Below are 27,680 nucleotides of genomic sequence, written 5' to 3'. Positions count from 1 at the left end.
AGTGTGTGTGTATGTTTTCATTTTAAGCCAACTCACGTGATGTTATCTGTAATGAAATTACATTTCAAGTAACTGACTAACACTTTTGTTATCTACAGTAAGTGATTGGAAGTCATAGGCGGAAGCCTATCAGTACCACTCTGAGCTTACTGGCAGATCTGACAAGGATCTTTCAGATAAATTAGAGGCCTGAAACACTGTTTTTCCTATTATTGTATATCTCCCTCTAGTGTCCATTCCTTTACCTGCAACAGATTTCTGCACCAAATGTGCCACGCAGGTATCTTTACTGAAGATTAATTACTACTCTGTGGGTACGAACACTACCAATCCTACTATTATGAACATTTTGTGGGAGTGACTCCTATGTGTTGCAGTGATTTTTACATCTTCTTTATAGTATCCATATGCAGTTACAGCAAACAGAAATGGGAGTCTGACGCCAACATACAAGAAAGTTTTTTATTGATGTGGTATCAATACAATCAAGTACTGTAGATTTTGTATAAGCAGACAAACATTTTCAATCAAAAAGAGTGCATTTATACCCAAATTCTATTGCATAGAGTGCACGCAATAGCCTTGTATGACAAAAATCCTATACGCTGATACATTGTACATTACACAAATAGAAAATAAAAGTCCACAAATAATCCTTCACAAACAACACTAGAATGCTAACTACATGTTGTAAATGCTCTTAACTCATCAATGCTGTTAAATACCATTTATACGTTCTAGGCTTCGGTGGTCGGTTTTGGCATCCCTATTAAATTATCATAAATGTATAAATACATCTTCATTAATTTCATGTGCAAATGGGAATGGCCGTTTGTATTTACTGAAACTAAAACAAACAAATATCCCTTAAGAACCGAAGCAAGGCTGTTTTTTTTTTGTCTTTTTTGTTTTTTTGTTCTTTTTTATAAAGAAAAACAGAAAACACTTCAAAGCAATTTGTGATTGAGACGGTACATGGATCTTACTGACACTTGTTAAATGATTTGCGCACAGGGCAAACTCTGCAAGCAAGTGACATTGTCTATGAAAACATAAGGACAGCGAGTGTTAGCCACATGTAACTCACATCACCATTTCATATGTTCAAAAAAAGAAGGCGACAAAAAAAAAAAAGGCAACATACAGTACATAACGAGCCTTGGACTGTCTTGTAGACTCACATAACAATAATGACACATAGCAGTTGTAGGTGTGTTCATGTTATTAGACAGAAAGGGCAAGAGCAAGTGCATTGTTTGCATTATATAGATGTAAAATACTGATTAGGCCTTATCCTAGCACTGCTTCTGTAGAGCAACTTGAAAAGTTACTGTTCATGTATAATAGCACAGCATGGTTTGTAGATACTATTGAAAATCACTCAAACAGTATACATTCATTCTGATTGCGAAGATCAAAATTTGGCACAATCCTCCTGTACATTGACATTCCTCCATCAGGGTGTAAGGTAGTCGAAATTCAGTGTAATGATAGCATTCGGGCGGTACAAGTTTAGATTGGGATCATGTCTGAGCTGAGGCATGTAAAGGCACGGAGGTGGTAATATAAACACCAACTTCTCATTGTTAAATCACAACAATTTTGTCAAACCTCTTTATCTTCTGTCTTCTTTAACTGCAACAACTAAATAAAGATCTCACACACTTCCCAGAATGTCTTCTTTTTTTGTTCATGACTTGGTACAACACAGATTTATTGCACACCATTAGGCCACTCATTGGAACAATACGCAAAATAGCCCATTCAGTGCTAACCAGAAATGTTATCTCCTTATCTCATAATGTCAATTTAATTTCAGGTTTTTCTGTCTCCCATAATCTATCCATTACATTCATCACCTGTTCCCTTACTTTGCAAAGGCACCATTAGAGAGTGTGGAACTTTTTTTAAAAAGCTAAAGCATGCTGAAACGTTCTAAAGTCAGGTTTCTTGTGGAACATTGACAGGACCTGTTGGCTCTTCCTAACGTTTTGTCACTTCATTCGAGTTTATCATTATCTTTGCTGAAGTGTTCATGACCTGGATGTGAGGGGGATAATGTGACACAACACACACACACACACACACACACACACACACACACACACACACACACACACACACACACACACACACACACACACACACACACAGCGTGTCTTTAATGCCTTATCCAACAGAAATGGGTAAATACACAGCTCTCACCTCTGGCCCACCACCTCTCCCAGAAATCTGGCAGGAATTTGTTAAAAGTTACACAACCTGTATTTCACAACCTGTGGGCCTCAGTCAAGTCCCTTTACTTATTCATACAGTAAATGCAGATTGATTCTCATTTTCAGCTGTATACTTTGACATTATTCAGTTCTGAAACATCCTGTCCTTGTAGCCACGGATGTTCCATTTAGCTGAATGATAATTCAGCTATTTTTGACACAAGTGTTTGGGAATTAACAAAAAGTCTTTTCATTCAGAACTACAAATGTTTCAGACTTGCTCTCATTTGTCCAGCAAGAAGTTACACAGAGACTTGCATTGAAGGAATAAGTTGATGTATTTAACTTGTTATCCATGTTGCTCATTTATAAGCAAAACTGAGTTTATAGCACCTTCACAGGTTTTGCAATACGTGGTCAGCATGGAACTTCCATGTTATGGAATTACAAATTACTGACTGGTAATGTTAATGCGATACTGATTTATTAATAGGTAGTATACCAATAGAAAGCAGTGATGTCATGGTGAGAGTATGTGAAGAGGATGCCTACAACATAGTGATGGGGTTTGCAGTGCAAATGGGAAAAACTAGATCGATACAAGGAAACAGGCTATCGATCATACTGTAGTTGTGTCCTTACAATCCATCTGCAGTTGCTCTCAGTATCTATTCTATGACATGTAAACATTGACTGTATACATACATATCATCCTCAGCTAATATTGTCTTGAAAGTTAAAAAAAAGGCATTGTCCTTGCATGATGTAGCTGATCCTCTTTAAATGGACATTTTAAATTTAATAATTCTAATACTGTGAGGCCATTTTCTTGGATTGTATTTTTTTGGGTTGCATTTCTGGACAGTTCGGTAAATTATAAAAAAAAAAAGACAAAGACCCATCATTTTAAATGGTCAGCTACTAAATTCAGAAAGATGTAGAGAAATAAGCATCCAACAGATGCTAAATGTCAAAATATATATCTCACGCTAAAAACAAAGATTTAATCCCATTAATAATTTTAAAGTACCAAAAAGGTCAAACAAAAGAAAAGTTAAAAGTAATGGTATTACAGCACCAAATGCATTTTTTTGCTATTGTTTGTCTATATTTTCTATGTTGTATTGTTGCTCTTTATGTCAGTATTCACGGTTTAAATAAGAACACAAGGGGGACGTGACTGCAGCCAGAGGAACCACTCACCCCCCAGGGTCTGGTGATGTTGTCCTTATGATGTCAGAGCATGTGGGCAGGATGTGCAGTCACATGGGAAGGTCTGTTACTAGCACATTACAAAGTAAGGCACTTAATAGTCTGAATCCAATAACAACAACAATGATGACAAGGACCAAATAATAACAATAAAATTATGACAATATAATAATTAAAATAATATAAGCTAAAAAAAACACCAACATAAAATACAACCCAAAAACACACAGTTGAAGGACACTGAAACAAAGAACACAGTATGAAATTCCACCCCCTGCTTTTTTAAAACTTTCCATATTTCATTCACAAAGTTTGTTTTCTCTTTCACTCATGATATTGAGGGTGAGACATTTAAAGATGTTGGCAGTAATAATGAGAATTTTATGGGTTTTGTGGTGTTTCTATCATGGCTGCAGGTATTTTAGGTTTAGGGCTGCTCTGAGGTGCCAATACAGGAACATGTTTGAAGGAAAGGACAGGGTTATGTGGGACAGAGCAGGAATCCTGAGAAGGAGGAGTGGATGTACTCGGTAGAATAGAGGCCGTTTGCCTGATCCGAGGGCATCTGGACCCATACCTGGTCACCCTCCTTCAGCTCTAGGACAGCACTACCAGACGCCTGGTCCATGTAGCCTTTCTTGTATTCATCATATGTGTAGGTGGCTGGTACATTGTTCTTGTACAGTGCCACCCACAGGCTAGTTCCCTTTACATGCATGTGGTACGCAAAGTAGTAGACACCAGATAAAGGAGCAGTGAACATGCCAGTAGCAGAGCTGTAGGCATTTTGCCCGTTGTACAGGGTCCTGTCAAATTTGATTGGCATACCAGAGGGAGGGAAAGGTGTGGTGAGGATGGCAGTGAAGGCTGGTGCTACAGAGGCAGAGAGAGGAACTTGACTGTACACAGACCCCTTCCTGTCCCCTGGTACTTCATCCCCTTCCAACTGTGTATCTGTTGGCCCTGCAACAACTGTTTGGCCGTTTCCTGGAGGACCAGGGGGCCCTGGTAGCCCAGGGGGGCCAGGGTTACCATTAAGCCCAACAGGGCCTGGTTTTCCTGGAGGACCCTGGGGACCTATAGACCCCTTCTCTCCAAACTTACCCAGTCCTGGAGACCCTGGAAGTCCAGGTTCACCCTTTGGGCCAGGAGCACCCTGTGGCCCCATGGGACCCATGGGCCCCTGAAGACCAGGAATGCCTGACTGGCCCCTGGGGCCCGGAGTCCCTATGAACCCTGTCTCACCTTTAGACCCTGGAGCACCCGTCAGCCCTGGATTTCCAGGTAGGCCAATATGACCTGCTTCACCTTTGGGTCCAGGTTTTCCAAACGGACCATTAAGTCCAGGGATGCCTTTTTCCCCAGGGATGCCAGGTTTTCCAGCATGTCCGCTGGGGCCTTGGTCACCTCTGAGGCCAGGCAGTCCCGGAGGGCCCTGGGGCCCCAGCTCTCCCTTCTGTCCTGGCATTCCATGTTTTCCTGGAAGTCCCATTGGGCCTTGAAGTCCTGCCGGCCCAGGTTGCCCATCAAGCCCTGGCTCCCCAATTGGGCCTACCATTCCTTGATCTCCTTTGTCCCCTGGAAGTCCAGGCAACCCACCATGGCCCTTTTCTCCTTTTGGCCCACTCAGACCAGGTTTTCCATAGCCAGGAGTCCCAGGAAATCCAGGAGGACCCCTACCTCCTGCCTCACCTTTTGGTCCTAGTGGACCTGGTGCTCCTGGCAATCCATCTAGCCCAGGCTTCCCTAACCCAACTGGCCCTGGGAGACCTTGTAGACCTGGGGCCCCACCCTCTCCTGGTTCTCCACGATCCCCTGGTAGTCCGTAATCACCTTTAAGACCAGGCAGTCCAGGCAAACCTTTTGGTCCTGGCTTGCCTATTCCTGGAATACCAGGTGGTCCTGTACTGCCTTTCAGCCCAGGAGGACCCCTTATACCTGGAGGCCCAGTCTTCCCATTTCCATTCTCGCCCTTAAGCCCACGGTCACCTGGTGGACCAGAAATACCCTTTATTCCTGGCTCTCCACGAGACCCAGGGGGGCCTCTGATGCCTGGAAGTCCAGGTTTCCCATTCAGAGACAGGCCAGCTGGGCCAGGGAGGCCAGGCTGCCCTGGAGGACCTCTAGGACCTGGTTCACCACGAGGGCCAACCTCACCATTAAACCCTGACATCCCCTTTGGCCCAATCTTTCCTGGAAGACCTGGTAGTCCAGGTTTACCAATTCCTGGAAAGCCAGGAGGCCCCTGAGGGCCTACCTGGCCATTGAGACCTGGCTTTCCTAGTCCAGGTTTTCCTGGAAGTCCTGGTGGCCCAGGTGGGCCCCTTGGTCCAGGTTTTCCTTGGGGGCCTGGTTCCCCCTTCACTTCCATCATGGGTGGCATATCTAAAGAAAGAGAAGATGATCATCTTGTTAGTATAATGTATTTCAAAACAAAAAATAAGTAGAAAACAAAAAGTCGGACAAAGTTGTATGTGTGTATTGTAGTGAATTTCAGAATGGAAGTGAAATTGATGCAAAATAATTGTGAAGAGACAATGTATTTCATCATTGTTGTTGTGCTTGGCACCTTGCTGGCAAGGCTCACACATATGCACATGTATACAGTGACATGATAACATTGCTCTATGGTGGCTCTCTAGCCTGTGGAAAAGCAAACTAGCTCTTAGAAGGTTCACAAGTTGAACCAACTCCAAACTGGCACTAGCACCAGTCCAGAACTAGCACTATGGGATATCTGTGTGCCTGTTACTTGGGTGTGCATGAGAGTGTGCTGCCTGTATGTTCAGTGAAGGGGCTGAATGGACACTCACAACCAAGTTTCAACCCATAACCTTATGTTGAGAGAAGATTAGCATGAATAAATCTAACCTCAGCAGAGGACAGTTGTTGACATTTTGCCAAACCTGCAGGTATTGGTGAATGCTGTTTTCCATACAGGATGACATTGCAATCTGATCATGTAATGTAATGTTGAATGTTAAACTAAAATAGTTACATATAGCCCCAATAAAAATATAAGAGTTCAAACTACACTTATTTAAAATTCAATATATATAAATAAAATATAAAATGTATACATTACTGTAACTTATAAAACAATAAGATGTAAAACAATATTATGCAATAAAAAAGCAGCTATGATATTGCATTTGTGTTGAGTTACAGTGGTCCTATGTGCAAGTAGTGCAGTTACACCACCTGTTTTCTACTCAGAAGGCAACATGACTTTTTCCTCATGTAAGAATTAAAAGCGGTTGGAACACTGGACTTTGCACATTACTACTACTTAGTGATAAGAGTGTCAGTTTTTAAACAGGGTCAAAAAAGAAAAAAAAACAATAAGGTCAGAAATTTCACCAACAATGCCTTTTTTCTTGAATGTAAATGTTTTTATTGGGGTCTTAAAGCCCATATCATGAGGTATTGATGTATAAGAACAATTTGTTATTTTGAAGACGATCTTCTGACCCAAAATTGCATTTGGTAATGAAAAGGATACTTTATAAGTGCATACATGTCTCTGCTGTAGATACATTTGGGGGAAACAACAACATTAGGTTATTTTACCTCCATCTTCCTTGGTAGGTGCCTTACAATAACTGCCTAAAGGTTTCCTTTATCATCCTGGATTAGTTTCCATGCATTCCACCTCAAAATTAAATCAGCAGAGCAATGTGTGTAATCTTTAGGAGATTCTGACATATTTTCTGACTCGTTTTGACCAACAAAAGTAGCTCAAAATATTCATCAATTTAGCAAGTGAATTGAGTCTGATGGTGACACATACTGCGGTGGGGTGGCATTAATTTAAGTTTATAAACTTTATATTTAACTAAATTACTACTTTAATATTCAGATGAGACTCGTTATAAGCAGATTTAAAGGACTCAGATTGCGGCCAAAAATACTTAATCGGAAAATCCCTAAAAACTACACCTGGGGTTGTCTGATTTCATGTCCATAGTAAAGGAAAAAAAGGTGTGCAGGGCAGAAGGAATGTGAGAAAAAAACCACCACGAATTAAGGAGTAACATACAAGAGACATCTGACAACATCCTTAATTGGGGAAATGAAAATTCAAACTTCAGTCATGTCAAAATAAAGCCTGGGAATTACTGATATCTTGAAATTCAAAACATGATGGAAATGGTCCTCTGAATTCACTTTTATACCTTTTCCATCAAAGGAATGATCATGTTGATGATGTTTGACTATTCAGGTCATTCATCCATTCTTTTTTATAACTGCTTGTTCAGGAACTGAGCGGAAAGCAGAGCATATTCTGCACAGGTCGTAAATCCATATATAAAACAGTACTCTCGTTCCTGAGTTGAGCAGTTGTTATGTAATGGTACAATTGGACAGGAGTTAACATTTCTGTTTTCCAACTGACTGATCTGGGGGTGCTATTGGGTTTGAGAGTGTTTGTAAAATGCATATGTTTTCATTGTATAACAGAGAGAAACAAGTATACCATAAAAAAAAAAAAAAAAAACTAATAAATTGACTTGTTGTTCCAGTGCCTCATCTCAGCAACACTGTGTCTGAATGTTACTTTTCAAGGTGGGATATATGTCCAGAAGACACAGCTTATCCTGCTAACCACTGCCATCCTCCCCCACTGAAAGCTTGAAGGCTAAGATTCAGTTGTGTGTGAATAATTCCTCTGCATTTTACAACCATATCCCAATAAATGCATTAGAATATGTGATGCATGGCCTCTCAAACCTGGCACCTGCAAATACAACCACAGTAATATACTATTTCTAATTGATCACCAAAATGCCCCAGGTGTCTTATTTAAGAGCACCTCATTAGCAATAAATGAGAGATAGCAAAAACTTGCTCTTTTCCTTTCCTTGTCACAAGGTGCAAAGAAATTCAAGTTGAAGTTCCCATTCCATCCTGTAATGTAACCATAGGCCACTACTTCCCCCTAGTGGCAAGTAATGAGACATGCAGCCTTTTTATGATCAACAAATAAAATCAAACACAACGGTAAGAAGAGCTTATTGATCCTCAACTGTATCTGGGTAATAGTATTATATGATTCCAGTTATGTTGTAACAGTCATGTATGTGAGCAGCATGCTGTACCTTTGTTATGTAGGTCTGCATCATGTAGTTTTAAGCATAAAAAATAATATGGAAAATTCAAGAAGACACACTCACACATTTTATATCTAGTGATCATATGTCCCCACAGACGGAATCTTACTTTTGGGGCTGTGGCCATTATTCCTATTGTTTATTGTTACATTTAACCTCACAACTTTATTGCAAAAACCTGTGGATGATCAGAATGTCAGGCAGACTAAACAAAAATACTGTACTTTTAAAGAAGAGAAAATATGGCAGCCATTAAATGAATATCCCATCTGTGCATTGCCAATGTCCATTATTTCACTCAATGACTGACTCCCAGCTTTAACTTTGATCTATTTACCACAGATGTACAATAATGAGATATGTCTACCTAAGTAAGGGTGCCACCTTCTGGCCAAACTATATTATTTCACCACTACTGGATCTAAGAATAGCAAGGCTGCTTCTTCATTTTTCATCCATCCATCAAAAACATTGTTTTCAAATGTGCAATGAGCATTATGGCCTCATTTGTAGTCTTTCATGTTCCCTGTCATGTAGCTCTGCTGTAAACCACTTTAATATATCACTCAGAGAGGAAAGATAAGGTGCTTCACACTTCAGAGGCTATAAATGCTTCTTGATTTCTTGTTGTGATGCTCCCCAGGAAGGACTTGCTTTGTGCTTTCAAATACGTTTGTATTGAAATATGCTCTTGTAAGAGCAAGGCAACAGGAATATCCAACAGGCTAGAGGGTTATTACAAGATATATAATATTGATATATAACCTGAAACACATGAGTGCTTGAGTGCAGGAAAAATTCAATAGTTATAAAAAAAGAAAATGCAGCAAAGACTGCAGAGTAAAAACAAGTACAGCTTAAAAATGTGACTGAATACAGTAAGTAAAGTTCTAGTTTGATGTTTTGATATTTCCCACAGGACTAACGGTGGAGGAGAAATGAGTAGTTCATTGAAACATTTGACATTTTTTGAAGTTTAGTCATAATTTAGGCTTTAACCTCTCTTAACCTCTCAACACCTATTATTAATCATACTGATCACATTTTAACGTGGGTGCATTCTTCTCACTGACCTATGCAGAACAAATATCTTCAAATTATTACAGTAGGAAAATTTTTACATGTGGTACAATAAATATCAGTATCCTGGCATCTGCTTTGTAATCATGGTCTTTTTGATGGTATGATACCAATGCGTTACATCTTTATCTATTTTCTGTAACAGCACAATAAATGTTTCTATACTTCTGTAAAGGCTGATTTAAAACACATGACAGGATTCTGATTCTGCACCAATGTGACAACTCTCTCCACCTGTGTACCTGTTGCTTCCTGTGTGTGGCTGCTTCCTTTACAGAGGTATAGAGGTGGGTGTGGCAAAGGGTTGTCAGTACCTGGGCTCATCGGCAGACCTAGCACAGCTGTGCCCTGTGTGCTGGTGCTTTTAAAACCATGTTGGAGCTCAGTTCTGGTTCTCTCTCCTCCCTGAGTCGCCCATTTGGTTTGGTTGGCATTTGGTTTCTGTTGTTTATGTTGCTGCACCATACAACATTGCATTCACACACTTTTTCACTCATGCACTCACTTACACTGCTGATCTTACAGATTACACACGCCGTTGTTAGTTGAGGTTCTTCTCCTACATTTATTGCCAATTTCTTTTTTTAAATAAAACATTTGTTAATTGGCTTGTCTCTGGCTATCTCCCTCTTTTGTCATGGCTGTGCTACCCTGTTTGTGACAACGACAAAATACAGATCTTATGACAATCATAAACTATATTTAAAGACACAGACATGTATATGGTTAACTAAAATCACTTGAAATCAAAAGCTGAAATCATACATGGAATATCTTTTTTCACACAGTTACATTCTGGTGAGCTGCAACTAACATGTGACCACTGAGGGGCAGTAAAAGCACTGTATTCTTGTGAACCACTTGTAGTGTTCTCATCCAATCCCACAAAGCATAATTTAGGACTGGGTGAATTATTCTAGCAGATCTTTGATGTTTCTGTGAGGAATTTAAATGATGAATTTCATGCCTGAATTTGATCTGAATCCAGCTTCTGGAGTATTTCATTGTCATCATTTTATGATACTGAAATAAAAATGTGCCCCTCATTTGCTTTGGATTTCGCTTTGAAGAAGATAAAACAAGGCATTTCATCTGATCCAGATTTCGTGTTTGTAGCTTGAGTCAAATTTGATAATGATGGCAATTAAAACGTGCACATTTTTGCAGGATGATTAGTGCCCCCTGCCTTTTCTAAGTTCCCTTGCCCGAGTCTTTTATTTAATCTATTTTTATGTACTTCACACTCTCTCTCCTCCATCTAACAGCTGAAACATGTGATAAACATGTGATAACAGCATCCAGATGGCAGGAGGAATAACTGGCCCAGTGGGCACTCAGGCCAAATGCTGTTGGACCCACAGGGCAAGAAGACTCACACTGAGCCCTTTAACTGAAGACAAACTAAACCAGTGGCTTCAGCCTGTCCGGTTCATGGGGTGGTCTCCATATCAATTACATTTTAAACTGCAATGTTGGAGAACTCTTTGTACAGTATGATCATTATCATATGATAATTATCATGCTCACTTTGGTTCAAATAGCTGGAAAAATATCTAATTCTAAGGTTACTGCCAACAGGATACTACAAGGAAATATAATGTTTGCAGAAAAATGGCTTTGAGCCAGTTCCTATTTTATGAATGTATTTCAGAATGCTTGAGTTAACATAAGAGAGACAGAGAGACACAGGGGTAAATCACATTGAATCAGTTCAAAGTATCAGTGCTTCCACTGACCCAGTGGACTGTAGCTAAAGTGTGTAAGTGGACCTTTCGGCCTGCAGAGTTGTTGAGTGAAAGACACACACGTATACTAAACCCACAGGGATTACTCACCAACATAATGCCCCTTGCCCTCTCGAAATGGAGGTCCGATAGGCCCTTTCATCATGGGTTGCATGTACTTCACGTGGGGTATGGGGGGATAGCCTCCGGCAAGAGCACGCCCCCCCAGCATCAGTAGCACACAGACAGGAGCCAACAGCATGGTCACCAGCATCCCAGGCTTCACGTGTCACACACAAAGAACTGGAGGTAAGAGAAAAAGAGGGTAGGGGGTATAAGACCAGATGCAACATGTGCGTGCATATTATGGGCTTCATTGCCTTTTATTGTGGACTGGAGTTCGCAACAAGTCACAGAGAAATCACTGGGTTCATTTGAAATACTTGAAAGACTTTTGAAAGATGCATTTACTCTTTATCAGCTGAAATGACTGAATTGATCTACTTCCAAGCATTTTGAAGGCATACCGTGATATCAAATCTCCTCTGCTGTGAAGATTTGCCCTTACATTTTCTCTACATCCTCTATGTCCTATCCAAGCCAGCCACAGACAGTTGGCCAAAGCAAACCAAGAAAGCCGAGGAAGCACGTTTCTTGCACAAAAGCATGGGAAGTGCTTGATATGTCTGCACAAATATAAAGGGATAAAAGGTTGGCTGGCATCTACAAAAGCATACATAACTGTGTGTCCTTCTATGCACCGATTTGTTAAAGACACACACTATTTCCAGCAGTGGTGCACTTTTATATGTGCAAATAAAAGATGCAAATGCACACAAATATAACTTGAAAGCGTGCTGCTTATGTATGTCCCTGCTGTCAGCTGCTGCTCAGGTACAGTGTGTGGTAAGTACTTGGCTGGGGCACTGTTTGGTCTAGATGGCCCTCAAGCAACTGCGACAGGCAGATCTGTTGACTTTAATTTACTACAGGAAGACATGACCACATCGCCCTCTGCCAAATATTTTCACAACCGTGGTCAGGTGCGAACAGGAAACCGCCACAGTGTGTTTGTGTGTCATAAGTGAGCAACTGTAAGAGTCCACGACCGGCTTTAACTGGTGGAGTGATGTGTGAAAATGGCATAAATTTCAACTGCAGGTCTCCCCTGAGCTGTTTTCAACAGCTCTCTGTGGACTGATGACTGTCAGGAGTTAACGCCAGAAATGTCACGCTAATATTAGGCATGGAAATTGTCGAAGGATGAGGATGAAATGGTGCATAGCTGTGAAAAACTGTATAGTTTCTTTCCATTCACCTGCCAGGGATTTACTGATTTAATTGACATAGAGTATCGTCTACAGGACGATGCTGCAAAGTCACAGTAATAACAGGGATAACTGTGGTTTTGGTGACATTTTGCAAATCAAATAAGAAACAACAGAGACTTAATTTGTTTATTTTCCCCTGTTAGACCCTGATCATATTGCCTTTAGGCATCCAGCCACATCAAGACCTGATCTGATCACATAAAAGTATCATTTGCATCCTTTAATCTCTCCTGCTTTATATAGTACTCATCATGTTATTGTGTGTGTGTGAGAGACAGGCTTCCGTGTCTCTGCAGAGATGGACTCAGTTTGGATTGCGCAAGGTAGAGGAGATTTTCCCTCTGAGGCACAGGAGGAGTTACACCAACATCAGTTGACATTTTCTAATTTGAAAATGATCTGACGTTTTCTAATTTGAAAATTACATCAAATCAAACACACTTCAGTTAATTGGAAGCAGGTATTGGGAGTAATGCGGGAGTTCACAGCAGACTTCAAATCACAAGTACTTAGAAAAAAGGTGTGTTCATTGCCACCATGTGTGCTGAGATCAGGTCTGTTTTACAGCTTTGCCTCGCTGTCGTCTGTGATTGTTTAGCAACCACATAGCTAGGCAGTCAAATTCTTGTTTTACAGCCATTTACCAAAGTGTTGCTCTAGGTTTCTGAGTTTTTTTTTTTTTTTGTAATTAGTCATACGTGTGTGTGTCTGCGGTGTCTGTTTATGCATGTTTGCGTCGCGTGAGTCTTTGCCACGATGACTCAAATAACACTTCTAAAATTTTCACACTGAAGTGTAACCCAGCAAAACTGAAGAAAGCAAAGACAAAGATGTTAAGGGAAATAAACAGGAGAAAGAGAGACCAGTACTGGGAGGGCAGTGTTTGGTCGTTGGCCGACTTGCTGGCTGGCTGGCAGGGAGGCTCGTCTGGTATGGGGGTCTGTGGTTTTGGTGCAGATGTAATTTAACAGGCGGCTCTGGATGCCCACCATTCTGCAGGCGTCAAACTCTCTGAAGAACCGGAGCAACACGCACTAAAACACAGAAGCTGTGCATGAACAGGGATCAGCCACAAACGGGCCGTTCACAGACCTCCACAATCTGTTTATCAAATGTTTTTGCTGAAAAGCTCTGCAGACGTTGTTAAAAAGTCTCACGCAATCCTCTCTGGCTGGCCACCATGGGCAACTGCTGGACCAAGACTCCTACATGCTCTCACACACAAGAACACCCACGAAAACAGCGCGCACACACATTCTCGGCATGCATGAGAACACAATATACCTCTGGTAAGTGGTTACACGGGGTGTCTTGAAAACACTCAAACTCGTTAACTTCCCTCCATTTTCACATAAAACCGGTCCATTCAAAACAAACCATAACAAAACCCTGGGCCCGAGAGGAGAGAGGAGCTAATGGTGAATCAAAGCCTCCCTCAGTCATTAAACGTGAGCAGCATCCAAAGTTACAGCGAAAAAGCCTCATCTGGCAGGCCCAGTGACACTTTATATAAAACAGATTTTACTGAGAAAGAAATCACCACACACATATTACGGCAACAGATCCAAAAATACACAAAGGAAGAAACAGCAGAACAGAAAAGTAGCATTAATGAGGAAATAGCAGCGAGTCTGACCCTCGGGTGTAAAAGGGCAACGCCAGCTCCACCATCGCATTCTTACAGTCAGCGCTTTGCCAGACAGCTGTCAAATTACTGAATGCTACGTCTGACGCCCAAATCCATGGACGGACTGTGAGAAAATACGCCTCTGGTCACAGGCATGTAACCCCACCCCCCACCCCCGACCCCCCCAACCTCCCCCCAACCCGCCCTACAAGAGAAAGAGACACAAAGTGACCGAATGACACAGCATTTTTTTTTTTTAAGTTTTTTTCTATTTTGCTTCGATTTTAAAATGATCTTATATATCTTTGTAGTCATTTTGCATCTCTTTGTTGTTGCTTTTGTGTCTGTACTTGTTTTTCTTCTCTTTGTGGTCATTTTGCATCTAATAGTAGACCATTTTGTCTCTTTGAAGTCATTTTTTGTCTCTTTCTTGCAGTTGTTTTGCATCTCTTACACATTTTGCAGGTAAATTAAAGATGCGCAATATCTAATGAGGAAAACTGCACCTGAACCACTTCGTCTTGCCACAGCAGATCCACACTGACACTCCTACTATTTACAAATATTATAGGAAAGCATCAAAGAAAAGCCTGAGAGGCTAACTTAACTGTATTTTAATGAACTGTTGCTGTAGCTTCAGTATGCAGCGGCAATATGAAGGAAAAAATAAGGAAAAACAAATTTGGGTCATTATTGGTTGACAGAGAATATTTTTGCCTGGTAGGCCTGTTCAGTAATCCATCCATGCCCACGTCAAACACAAAGACACACGTTGGAAAGTGCACATGAAGAATATAGACAGAACTTTCCCACACACGATACACCTCACAGATCTGTCTCCAAACCACCTGGTAATCTGAGTCACCAACACAAACCTACACTCGAAACTTGCAACCGTCGTCTTTCTCAAACATGTGCTGTATGCCATTTTTAACAGAGCTGAAATGCTAATCTGCAAAGGCTTCGGGCCGCCAGAGCAGACTCGTCGGCCTCCAAACCCATACTCAGCAGCATCTCAAGTGGCCTGCTCAGACAGGCAGAAGAGACACAGACACCGCAGCTGAGCTCACGCCAAGCACACACTTCCCTAACTGCTCTGTCTACCCGCTAATGAAATCAACAGCACTGGGGAGGTGAGGTTGAAGGTGCTCTGCCTCCACTTCCCTTACGCGGTACATGTGTGGATCCAGACTACCAGGCATTTCCTAAACCACGTGCCACAGAGAGATTATAGGTAGACCGAGTGCGAGGATTTAATGTCATGCAGGGAAGAGGAGGCGGCTGTTTTTGTGGTGAATACTTGAGCCGCTCCTTGAGTGGAGGAATCATCACCTGAACATCATGTACCGCGTAATGCCTACTTCTACAAAAACACCAAATGGTTCAACAATAACCAAGGTTCATGATGGTTAGTTTGGTTACAACCACAGGTCTCGCAGACAACTGCACTTAAAGCCCAACCACATATTTTAGCTGACTCATCCAATTCTGACAAACCTAAGCCACAACCATGACCATAACCATTCCTAACGGTGACCATGAAGCCACAGGAGTGGTCAGCTGTTATTCAACCACAGCCGACTTCCTTTACCAAAATCCTTTCTTGTAAATTCAGCGAGCAAATGTTGGAAACTACCCTTTTACAGCAGGAATGAATTTCCATCACTAGAGGGGAAGAAAGGCACACTTAAAAGCAAATTCAATTTATACACCTAAATTCAATTCATACATCTGTGGTTTATTATTCAATCTGTAGTCTAGACATATGAGTATTAACGGATTTTACAGATTTGTAGTATAAAAAACATGCACTTGCAGACGTTGGGCAAACATACACAAACAGGCCTAAACACTACTATGGTTCCAGGCAACACAGCACTCCACTGACCATTGACCTGAGTATATGTTCTATACATACATGAGAGAGTCAGGGAAATATTAGAGAAGGGAGAAAGTAAGTGCAGAAGTTACACAACATGGTGGGAGCCAGAGCCATACAGCTCTTATTGAGTCTGAGGGTGTGTGTGTGTGTGGGGAGGGAAGAGGGAACGGAGCATGTGGGGTTTTATTTAGAGAATCACCTTCTTTTGAATGAGGTAATCCCTCCTCCTGCCCGAGAAGCACTTGTGCCATTACACCTTTCCGGTGTCAGCAAACCGCATAATATTTGAGTGGTGGTCACAGTTTTTGGTGGCTTTGAACACATCCTGTATTACTCAACACTGTGCAAATAAGCACTGGGGAAACAGTGTGGCTGTTAACGTAAAGTGTCCCTGTGTGTGTATATAAAAGTGGGCACTAAGCTAATGCATATGCGATGAGCCATTAACATGTGTTACTTCAGTTGCCACCAGCTGGAAAGTGTGTTGAAGGTTTTGTTTGGTTGCTTCTTAGGAAAAAGTTCCCTCTGCATCGCCACAATAAAAGCCCCTATGTTCTCTTCGTTTCCACTGAATCATTAGTAAATTACAGAGCAGCCGTGAGAAGGAATATAAATGATTCTTTTTAATGTCGAGACGTGATGTATACTTCTGCTGTAACGTGCTGATTCACATGTGTGCAACCACACATTTACTCACATACAATTACGACACACAGTACACAGTACAACTCTATAATATACAGACACACCAAATTTTCCATCTTTCATTGAAATGGGCTCATACTTACAAACACGTTCTCTTATGTCTCTTATGGAGGACATGATTTGTAGGCTAGGGTGTCTCTGTAGCGGGTGCTTTACTTCTATGTTGTGCCGCATTTTACCTATATCGAAAAAATTGCAGCACCTGTGATTTGGATATAGCACTTGGCCATGTTGCGATTTCAATAATATTTCAATTAATCATTCAGCCCTACTTCCAACAATGTGACAACAGTTTGGGGACGGCCCTCTCCTGTTTCTACATGACACTGCCCCCATGCACAAAGTGAAGTCCATAAGAAAAGGAGAAAGCAAAGGTCAGACCATCAGTGCCCTACCTCACTAATGTATGAGGGAAAGTCTTTGCAGAAAGTTTCCAAAATCTCAAGAATATTAGCGTCAGTTATAGTAGCATACAGCACGTGACATGTTCATTCATCAGAAGAGAGACAGAAAATGATGGCAAGTCAAAGAGAGAAAGTGTGTTCGTGCCATGTCTCTTCATCCAGCCACACAGGCACACAGACTTCATCCATCTCCCCTCTTTCTCCTCTTTCTGGGTAGGAATAATGATGATTTACAGTATATCTGTGCTGCAGATGACACAGAGGGCACTCCTCAACTTTACACATGCAACGCTTGCCTGCTCAAACGCGAGAACATGCACATTCAATCATATCCTCCTTTTTTTTGTGAATCCGTCACGCCTGCCTCTGTCCGTCATCTGTTGAAACCCGGGAATCCACTGAGACGGTATAAACTGATATGATTGTGCCACCTTGTTTATTGGAAGAAGCAAAACAGAAGATGACAGTCATCAATTTACCAATGGGTGAACTGAAGACTGAATTGAAAAAGGCCTAATTTTGCTTCAGCAGAGAAAAAAAAACTAATAAAACATAGAGGAGATGGAGGAAAAGAGAGTCATCGGTTCAGGACATGGTATCTGTGGAGCCGGGCTGTGTTTTCCTTAAATCCCTGACGGTCAGAGTGGGTGTGAAAAGGACAGAGATGTTAAGAGGGGTGAGTTTATGCTGATGAAGTGGTAAAAGAGGGAACAAGTAAAAGAGTAGAACAAAGTGGTGGTGAAGGTGGGAAATTGTGGAGGGCGAGGCAGGTTAGAGGGGTGTGAACAAAACATGGGGAGAGGAAAGGAGTGAAGGGGTCAGATAGAGGGTTTTCACTTCTTGATGACTTCATTCAGAGGAGCACGTTTAATACCCCTGGGCACTTAACTTAAGTGCAGAAGCAGACGTGCTAATCGTATGAATGAGGGGGTGATGGATTGTGCATATGAAAGTGTACGTGTACTCAGGGACAAAGGGTGAAGCAGTCCAAGTGAGGCTAATTAGTCACAGGATTATTAACCTAAAGGACCTCACACATGTACAGTTGCATGTGCGGTTAAAGATGACCGTCAGTTGTTCTTCAGCCCCGAGCAGGCGCCTTTTCAGGCCAGTAAAAGGATATTAATTACAATATATTTGCCAGACTGGCCCCCTGCTGCTTCACCGATTCATGCTCTATCACCTCATCTTTCTGTGAGGCATGTAAGTTCAGGATAAAGCCAAAGGGAGACAGATTGAAAGTCTGTAAAAGATCCAGACTAACCCCTGACCCGCCAAGAAACCGGTTACAGTGCAGTATGGGGGAGCTGAGAACAGGAGAAAGCAAGATTCTGTCGGCAGAAAGACACAGCTATACCGTTTCGTCTGACCCGGTGGTGCACCTAAACCCAATATGAGTGCCTGATTAGGTAATCGAGAGGAAAGAGTAAAAAAAATAATCTTATAAAGGCCAATCTGCTTCCACCTTTCCAGAGCAATAAATGTTCTGCTTTTCAATCCAGGAAGACAGGCCACTGAAAGAACACATCCACATCTGACACTCCTGGCTTCGTATAATTTTCTCATCATGTGAAAAATGTGAACTTAACACAAACATAGAGATTCATGTGTTGGGATATATAACTGCACAGTAGATTGTGTGTTAGAGGGCACAGTGGAGATGACCTCACCTCTAAAGGGAAAACTTCAAAGACCCCTGGTCATATAATCGCCTGTAAATCAGAACGATCACTCTGTCTCGACTGGCAGCCCCAGCTCTTTCCTCCTCCTCGATTCTCCTTATTCTCTCCTCCTTAAGCCTCCCGCTCTCTGTGACGCTCATTGCTGGTGTGAATACTTTTATTGTTTGCTGCCAAGACCTGACCAAGCAAGGCGTTTTTTCCCCTCTGTAAGTCCACTGGTACTGACATATACCCAACTCTCTGTTATTCTTAATTTAACATAACAGTAAAGGTCTGGAGAGGAAAAGAGAAAACAGGAGAAAGCGAGAGGGGACAGCGAGTGAAAATGACGCTTTCCACTCTAGCACAGTACATACGCAGTTAACAAAAGTAACAGTGACACATTCATCACTTAAAGGTCATTAATTTTTTTAAACGATGGGTTTCCAACAAGTAAACAGAAACAGCTTCACATTTCTAGTCGATGAGCATGGATTTCGTAGGCTGAAACAATGATTGCCCCTTGCAGATTTTATCAAATGAAGTTAGCACAACCTAATGCTAACGCTAAAACTCTGTGACTCTATCTCAAACTGAGTTTTTTAAGAGGGAGAACTCTTAAATATGCGCTTAATGCCCACATATATTCAATCATGCTAAAAGATGCTAAAGCTAACAGGTCTCTGGCAAATGTCTGCATCATCACCAGTTGAGGATCCAATTAGAAGCATGCAAATAAAGCAGCATTGTTCTTGTATTGCAGGGTAGCACTAGTTATCACTGGTATTATCTAATACGTTTGATTGAGTTTATACTGCCTCACACAAAATGAAGAGCAGGGTATCATAATTTCTTTAAGCTAGCATCACACAGTAGATGTTCTAGCCTGGCGCTTTGCAAACCTAATCTATAACCCCATGAGAAATGTAACTAGTTAGCTATTGCCATTCTTTAACTGTAGGTAGGAGGCTAGTTGGTTGAGCATTCTAACTTTTGCAGCTCATATAAAAACAGATAAACACACAGTTCAATCCTTTCCTTACACTTTGTTACACATTTGTTACACTTGTACTTTTATTAGAGCCACGTGGATTTTGGCATTTGGAAATGTCCAAAGCTTGACAGGCCTGTTGTGTCTAGATAGAGCTGCAAAGCTATGAGTGGACATTCACTGTATAGGGGCAGGGTTAAGTGAATAGTCAGGTCATGGTGTTGTCCAGCATCAGGAATTGGATGCAGGACTTCATGGGGCTCTAATGCACTGGGCTTGGTTTGGTCTGTGTTATGTCTTTGAGTTTCTGTGCCATGTCTCCAAGTAGCTGTTACCTTGTTCCCTTCACTGGGTGGGTGGCTTTGAGTCTGCCAGAATGGGGCCTCTGAAATGTGCAGTACACACACAGGCCAGGGAACACACAGAAAACTGACAAAAGTCGAAACAAAGAAAAGCGCTCAAAACAAGCCACCACTATTTTTTTTTCCATATCAGGTTTTGCAGTGAGCCTTTTTGCAATGCAGCTTCGTTATTTCCTGGCTTTGTGTCAAAATATTCATGGTGGCAGTTCATCCTAAGGCAAAGCTGACTGTGGCGAGGAATCAAAGCCCATGTGGAGAGGGAGTGCATGGGTCTATTTAAGATTCAGCGGTCTGAAGGTGAGAAATGTTCTGGGGCGCTGAAATAAGGGGGCTAAACCAGGAACAATCGCACACCATCAATTGTTCCATTCTTTTTTGCCAGGACTGGAAAAAGTCCCAAGCTGCACGAAGCTGGGGCTAACTTCCAGGAGGGAAAAGCCCAGAAAAGTCCTCTCGTAGTCTGTTTCTATCAAAGGATTCCACAGTTTGACACTCCATGAAAACACTAAGCTATTACAGATCACATTGTCAAAGGCTACCACTGGTGGCGATGGAGGGAGATGGAAATTCGTGTCAAGGGACAGAGAAAGAAGGAAGAAAAAGAGGAAAGCGCCTTAAGACCGTAAACGAAATCGAAGTAACAGAAGAGGAGGAGGAAGCAAGATGCCATGAAGGAGACATGAAGTCGATACGACAGGCAGAAAGAAAAACAGGGAGATGGACGAGAAAAATGAAAGGGAGCAGAAAGTAAAAGCTTTAGCTCTTGATCTCTCTGTTGACCCACTTCAGATGCGTGCCCCGCCAATCATCTTGCACACTCCTTCCGCTGGCAGCCGAAACAGCTTCACACGTACATGCACGCATCGCGCACGCACAAACACACACATCAGTTGGCAGCAAAACAGAGGGGGAGGCCTATTTTTCTGTCCGAAATGGAGAGAAGGAGAGAAAGAAGGAGAAGTAGAAGGGAGATTATAATTTAATAAGGGGCAGGAAATCTTGGTCAAATCCACCTGAAGGAGCTGAAATGCCTCCGTGCTGGAGGCTACTGGACTATAGACTGACTGGGCTCCATCTGAATGGGCTTCTCTGGCACAGGCGACAGGGCGGACAACTAAAAAAGCAGACAATAGACCAGGAAGAGAGAAATCCCACCCTACCATGGTTTGGAGCCATATTCCTATAAGAAATATCAAACCAGCAATTTGTAAATCCAGCTGCATGATTTCTGCTGGATCCACACTGATGAATTTTGTGTGAAGCATGTAAGTGGATGAGGCTTGGTGCCCAAGGGTTTAAAAACTCCACACATTTTCATGCATCAGTTTTAGCTTCTACCTCGTCTATGATTGATTATTGCTTGAAATAGTTTTATACTGGTGTCAATATGATGATACCTGAGGGTCAATACTTATTACAAAAAGGTTACTTTTTCCACACCTTACTTTAGGGAGTATAAACACTTTTTCTATGGTTTGTCCATTTAACAAACCAAACTCATCAAACACAGTAAATGTTGTATTAAAGGAAGCAACCATTCAATATGTTTGCCAAAATAAAATACTATAAAAGCGGCAGAATTATGATTTAAATTCAGAAGTATGGGTTTAGAGTATATGTTAACAAAACATGGATTGAAACTCTAGGAAGCGCAGTGAAAAAACAGTTTTGTTATTACCACTTAGCACCAAGGATGCCACCACTGAATGTCGATTGAAAAAGTGAGACTGCCTAACAGCTGAAAAGCTGCCACTGTGGCCACAAGTAGGTGGCCATTGCAAATTAATGGCACAGTGAATTTCCATTTATTTTTTTGAGAGGATTTTCTTGAGTCATTTCTATTAAAAACACAGTGGTTTGACAACCGGACTGAGAGCGAGTGAAACAAGTGCACAAACTTGTACTTATTGAAATGTTTATCCGTGACATGCAAAATTGTGCAAAGTCAGCGTGTCTTATTACTTATGAATTCAGCCTTCCATTTGTACGAAGTGTTTGTGTTTTTTTGTCTTTCAAAAGTTACACAGTCTGACTTTAAAACCAGGAAGAAAAAAATACACATCAGGGAAACTATTTAACAAAACCACTAAATTCGAGTAACAGTCTTTCCGATCTCTCTGTAAAGTGTCAACTCCTCTTGAAAATCAACAATAATGGGATTGACTAAATGTATCATGAGAAAAAAAACAAAGCAGCTACCAGGAAATGAGCTGGCATGTATCCTGCTGTTGTTGCTCCAGGGCTCAGACAGTGTGACACAGGGCCTTCAGAGGATAAGGAGGTGGGATGGGATGACACAAAGTGATGTGCTGTGAGTTCTTGGACACCATCGCAATTATGTCGCTGTCTTCCCAATAGTGTATGTGTGTGTGTGTTTGTGTAGTGTTTGTATAGTGTGTTAGCACCTGGGAATCTTTATATAAGCGCTACTGTAACATGGTTTTGAGATTGGATCAAACAGTGCATTCAGCTAACTGCTTGTGCATATTTAGCACAATGAAGAGTATTTTAAGTCAAACTGTGACACTCCCTCTACTTCTTTACCCTTCACTCTGCTGTAGAGCGCACAATAAAATCTGCAGAATCCCACTCTGCTCAGGAATCACTTGTTCCCCTCTTCCACCTCACACTATGTTTGAAATGGAAATTCATTGGATGGTATGAATCCCAGTTGAGGAACATTAACTGTTCATTGGCCTCTGCTTGATTGATCACTCACTTAAAACACCGCTGACCCCAGCTGGGTGTTTCAGTCTCCAGGGCTAGCCAACAGAAAAGAACCCACAAAGTGCCTCATACACACCCACACACACACATCCATGCATAGTAACCAGACCACCAGCGTACAGTGCATAGCCCCCTCTGTCTGTGGTCCTCACTGAAGCCCACCCCACCCATCAGGATCAATGCAAGTCTTTATTAGCTGCTGGCTAAGAGCGCTGGTTGTGTAAAAGGACCCTGCCAGCTCTGGCCTCACACCTCCCAAAATCCACCGCTGGGCTGAATAAACATGGCTCTGTGTGTGTGTGTGTGTGTGTGTGTGTGTGTGTGTGTGTGTGTGTGTGTGTGTCTGTGTGCATACAAGTTCTGTCTATAGTTCTGTAAAGATGGTGTGAAGATGCAAGAATTAAAAAGCAAGAGCACAGAGAGAAATGGAAATTCGAAAATGAGAATAAAATGTTAGGTAGTTGTCAAAACATCAGAGTGAGAACACATTTAAAAAAAAAAAAAAACTGCAGTGCAACAATGTAAAGGCACCGAAACAGATGTGGGAAACAGCACAGAAAATAATATCCCAATATCATCCCTCACATATAATTCAATAATTTTTAAGAGTTTCCAAGCAGTTTCTAGTGTCGGTGGAGCAAGCATGTGATAAGTGGGACTTTTGCTGTGGCTACATCTGCGCAGTCACACTCAGTCTGCTTTTCTTGCATGAAACACATAAAATAAGCTATTTGGCTGAAGACTTGCACCCATAGGGTCATGTAAAAGCTGTGAGAAAGCCAAGTGATACGTCCCGTTAGAGTAGTGTACTGTCGGCCCACGCTGGGCCCCATGAAGGCCTTAGCAGCCACCAGAGGGGAGCACAGGTCAGACCAGACAGTATTAGGAGGTCTGGGAAGTGTCAGACACTCGGGAGAGGAGGAGGACAAGTGGAGGGTTGGGATCATGTCTGGACACTACATGCATATTACTACATGTCTGATGTAGTCTGTGATTTCACACTGAGTGAGATTCAGTCTTGCGTGTGTGTGTGTGTGTGTGTGTGTGTGTGTGTGTGTGTGCGTGTGCCCACAAATCGCATGCACACAGTGTACTAAAGTATACATCCAGCAGTACATGCACATACAAGCAACATTTGCATTCATGTATAATTACATGAACACACCTATTCTATGCAGTGTATATTGAAGAAGTCACACTGATGCACAGATTATGAGTTATTTCAGTTCTACTGTATCACTCTGCTAATGGAAATAAATAAAATGAATAGTGAATAGTTTTGGCTTCATTAGATCACTTCAAGAGTTCTCAACATGTTCATGAAATGCAGTAACACTGATCAGGACTATTTTCTTTAAACACACCTTACTGACGCTGCATTTAACTAATAAGCTTTACGGACTAATGGATTCTGTCTAGATAGACAATTTTGTTTAAGATATTGCAAATGATGTCAAAATAAAACTAAGATATCAGGTATTTTCTGAATCTAAATATGATTTACAATACAAAATCCAATAAAACATTACTGCTCATTGCCACCAGCTGAGGAGTGCTCACCCCAATTTTGAGGCTGGTCTGCCTAAATTAAAGCAAACAGATACATTTTTATCTTTAGACCTTGGTGATGAATATGGACACTTCACTGTTAAACTGCCTGACTGCTTTGAATGTAGGAAAATGCCAAGTTTCAGTGTTAGACTCTGCTGTGTAGTTCGCCTGGATTCATTTAAAAATACTAATACAGCTGGGGATTGCGGTTCATACAAAAACTATGTGCAAACTTGCATTTATTGGGACTATTTTCAGTTGTAGATTAACACACATTTGGTGCACTAGTGAATGTTTACTAGAACAGTGTATGTGGTGTTGACTCAAAATAAACCAAAGTGCCCATGTTCATTATAATGAGGGAACATGACAGTCAGTGCAAGGATGTAGCACATTGTTAATAGTATTTTGTTAATGCAGGACAACAATGGTGCTCTATGAAACTGTGGAATGGTATTATTTTGCAGTCTATAGCTCTTTGAAAATCCCATAATAAAAAGATAATCCCTGGATACTAAAAATGTCATCAGTACTTACCTCACAGAGGTAATAAAGACATTTCCTTGTGGAAGTACACAGTGTTCTCAACTTCAGTCAATTAGAAATAGGCCAACATGTAAATTTGGCATTATCATGATAATAACCTTTCCAGAAGAAAAAAAAAAAAGGCAAATGCAACAGCCAATGTATTCATTAAAATATCTGAAATCATATTCAGGCTATTTATACTCATTAGCTGAAACATTCTTGATTTTAGACAGAGGACAAATTGGGCATGCTGTCTGCTAATTTGCTTGTGATCCAGTGCAGCTCGACAGATGTGTTTGTTAAATATCAAGGAAGGAAGGGAGACAGAGACGTGCTGGTTTGCCAGAAGCATTGCACCTTGTTTCAATAATCACACTTCGTACACTGAGGAGGAGGAAACAAAAAGTGGATCTGCAGCCAGGCCAAGACAACACAAAGAGCACAGCTAGAATAATGGATTCACTTTCAAAAATAAAGTCAGTGATGCAAACAAAGCCCAAAATGTGCTTTCTTTTGAGAACAACATCACTCGGTTGTATCAGCTCCACTATAACTATAGCAACGTCACTGTGTAACTTCATCTCATGTTAACACTGCACCTGTCTTGGCTGTCCCTCTCATCTATCATATCCTGCGCATCATCCTGTCTGTTAAGCTGAACCCAGGAGAATGAGGGACAGAAAAAAAAAAAAAAGTATGGAGTATGGGAGGTGAGACAAAGAAGGAGAGGAGAAATAAATCAGTCCAAGCTTGGAGCAGGACAGGCGGAGCGTGCCGCGTAGATACAGAGGTTAACTCAATATTTCCTCCCTAAAAACTTACGACGCAGATGGGGAGGAAGACGTCCCTTTTTTTCCCCCTTTATCTCGCTGTCTCACTCTCCCTCTCTCTCTCTCTGACACTGTTTCTCCCTCTGACCTTCCCTCCCGTCCTGTCAACACCCCTCCGCTCTCTCGACACTAATCGCGATCGGGGTGACTCCCTGTTTCAGTTCCCGTTTTTGTGATTGATTTCATCAGGGCTCCTTTTCATATTAAAACCAGATCTCCTCATTTTTTCCTCTCTTATCTCTTAGGCCCAGTCATCAGGAGGTGATCAGAGACACACGATGGAATGTTCCAGTTGCTATGAGACAAGATATAATGACAAAGATCAAAGTCGGCGTCGGGCGACAGTGTCAGTCTGGGACAGTTTAGGGGGGACAGAAAGCTTGGTGCGTAACAATACAGCAAATTTATACAATCTGGATGTGACTTTAAAAGAAATGTCTGCATGCTATAAGAGAGACTGTGCATCTTAAGTATGATTTAATTTAGTGAGAAGGAATTAATTGCACATCTGTTATTGCCATAAAAACAAAACAAAATCAGGGCAAATTTATGGTTAATGGGCTGTAAAAGTGTCTGGTCTGCTCCCCAGAATGTCAAGTTTGAGTGTGGTTCATCAGGAAGGGGGGAGGAAAAAATAAACGAAAGAGAATTTAATGACAACAAACATTCAGATAATTGTGTAGTGTTGAATGAACTCCATTTCCTTGTTCACCTGCCTCATGGAATTCCTGTAGGGCTGCCAAGATCCAATAAAACAGCACATTCAACCTCTGCGATGCTAGACGCAATAATAACCTTCTCATTATGCATTATGTAGCAAATGGGCGAAATTAAGTGGAAATAAAGCAACACTGAGTAAGTATTTTCCTGTTTTTGAACAGTGGGATCTGTGCTCAGTGCCTCAATCAGATTATATCAGTGCATCCAGCATGACGGAGCACAGTTTGGGAGGTTATGATAAGGCTAGGAGAGGCTACATCAGTCCTCATGCATCTAATGACTCTAATGGTTCATTAAGGGCTGATTCTCAAGATCAGATATGTGTTTATCTCCGACCTGGCAGCTAGGAGAAGGGGACATTCTTGAGAGTCTGGAGTTAGTTTAGATTGATGGGCCCTTGCTTAGATAATCACCAGACCAAAGGAGGGCTGAAGCAGCTTCTTTGTCTCCACTTGGCAGCTCGAGGGGACGGGAGGATTGGTGGGAGGAATATGAGAGTTAGAGAGGAATAAAACTTACACCACAGACATGAGAATGAGACACATCCTTGGACACTAGAGGAGCAGTGGGGGAGGATGGAGAGATGGTGAGAGGTGGTGGAAGCCAGGCTCCTTAAACAGAGCCTATCCAGAGCAAATAAATTCAAACAGACACAGAGACTGGTGCTGTTGTCTTTACAGGAAGCCCGAGGTGCACGTGTTCTTCAAAAAAATAGTTTGTAACTTTGAAACATCTGGGTGATGCAGCTGTTGTACTGCCTGAACTTTACAAGTTCTCCTATTTAAAGGTCATTACTTTTACACCAACCATGAATAGCATTAGGCTACTATTTGTATGTGAAGACTTGTGGTGATAAACCCACAGAGCATTATCACCCAGCTCTGGAGTTACTCTCAGTTTTTTTGTGATTTTCAGCTCATTGTTTGGGTCTTCTGGTTTGAAACTTTATTGTTTACTGATAACAGCATTTTCAACTGCAACAGGCAGCTAATTTGTAAGAAAAAGCTTTAAAAATGCT

The 27,680-nt window shown here is 41.6% G+C and overlaps 1 protein-coding gene across 1 annotated transcript in view; it reads right to left on the bottom strand.

Annotated features, from left to right (window-relative positions):
• Window positions 1-448: 448 nt before the first annotated feature.
• col8a2 (collagen, type VIII, alpha 2) overlaps window positions 449-27,680 on the bottom strand; it is a 47,606-nt gene continuing 20,374 nt past the window's right edge. The window contains exons 2-3 of the mRNA XM_056399518.1: window positions 11,455-11,646; window positions 449-5,813 (exon numbers count right to left, since the gene is read on the bottom strand). Coding sequence (XP_056255493.1) covers window positions 3,910-5,813; window positions 11,455-11,617 — 2,067 coding nt within the window. The 5' untranslated portion in view covers window positions 11,618-11,646 and the 3' untranslated portion in view covers window positions 449-3,909. The remainder of the gene's footprint in view (window positions 5,814-11,454; window positions 11,647-27,680) is intronic.

Source organism: Seriola aureovittata, chromosome 16, assembly GCF_021018895.1.
Source record: "Seriola aureovittata isolate HTS-2021-v1 ecotype China chromosome 16, ASM2101889v1, whole genome shotgun sequence".
Classification (NCBI taxonomy): Eukaryota; Metazoa; Chordata; class Actinopteri; order Carangiformes; family Carangidae; genus Seriola; species Seriola aureovittata.
This window is presented reverse-complemented; position numbering and strand designations above follow the sequence as displayed.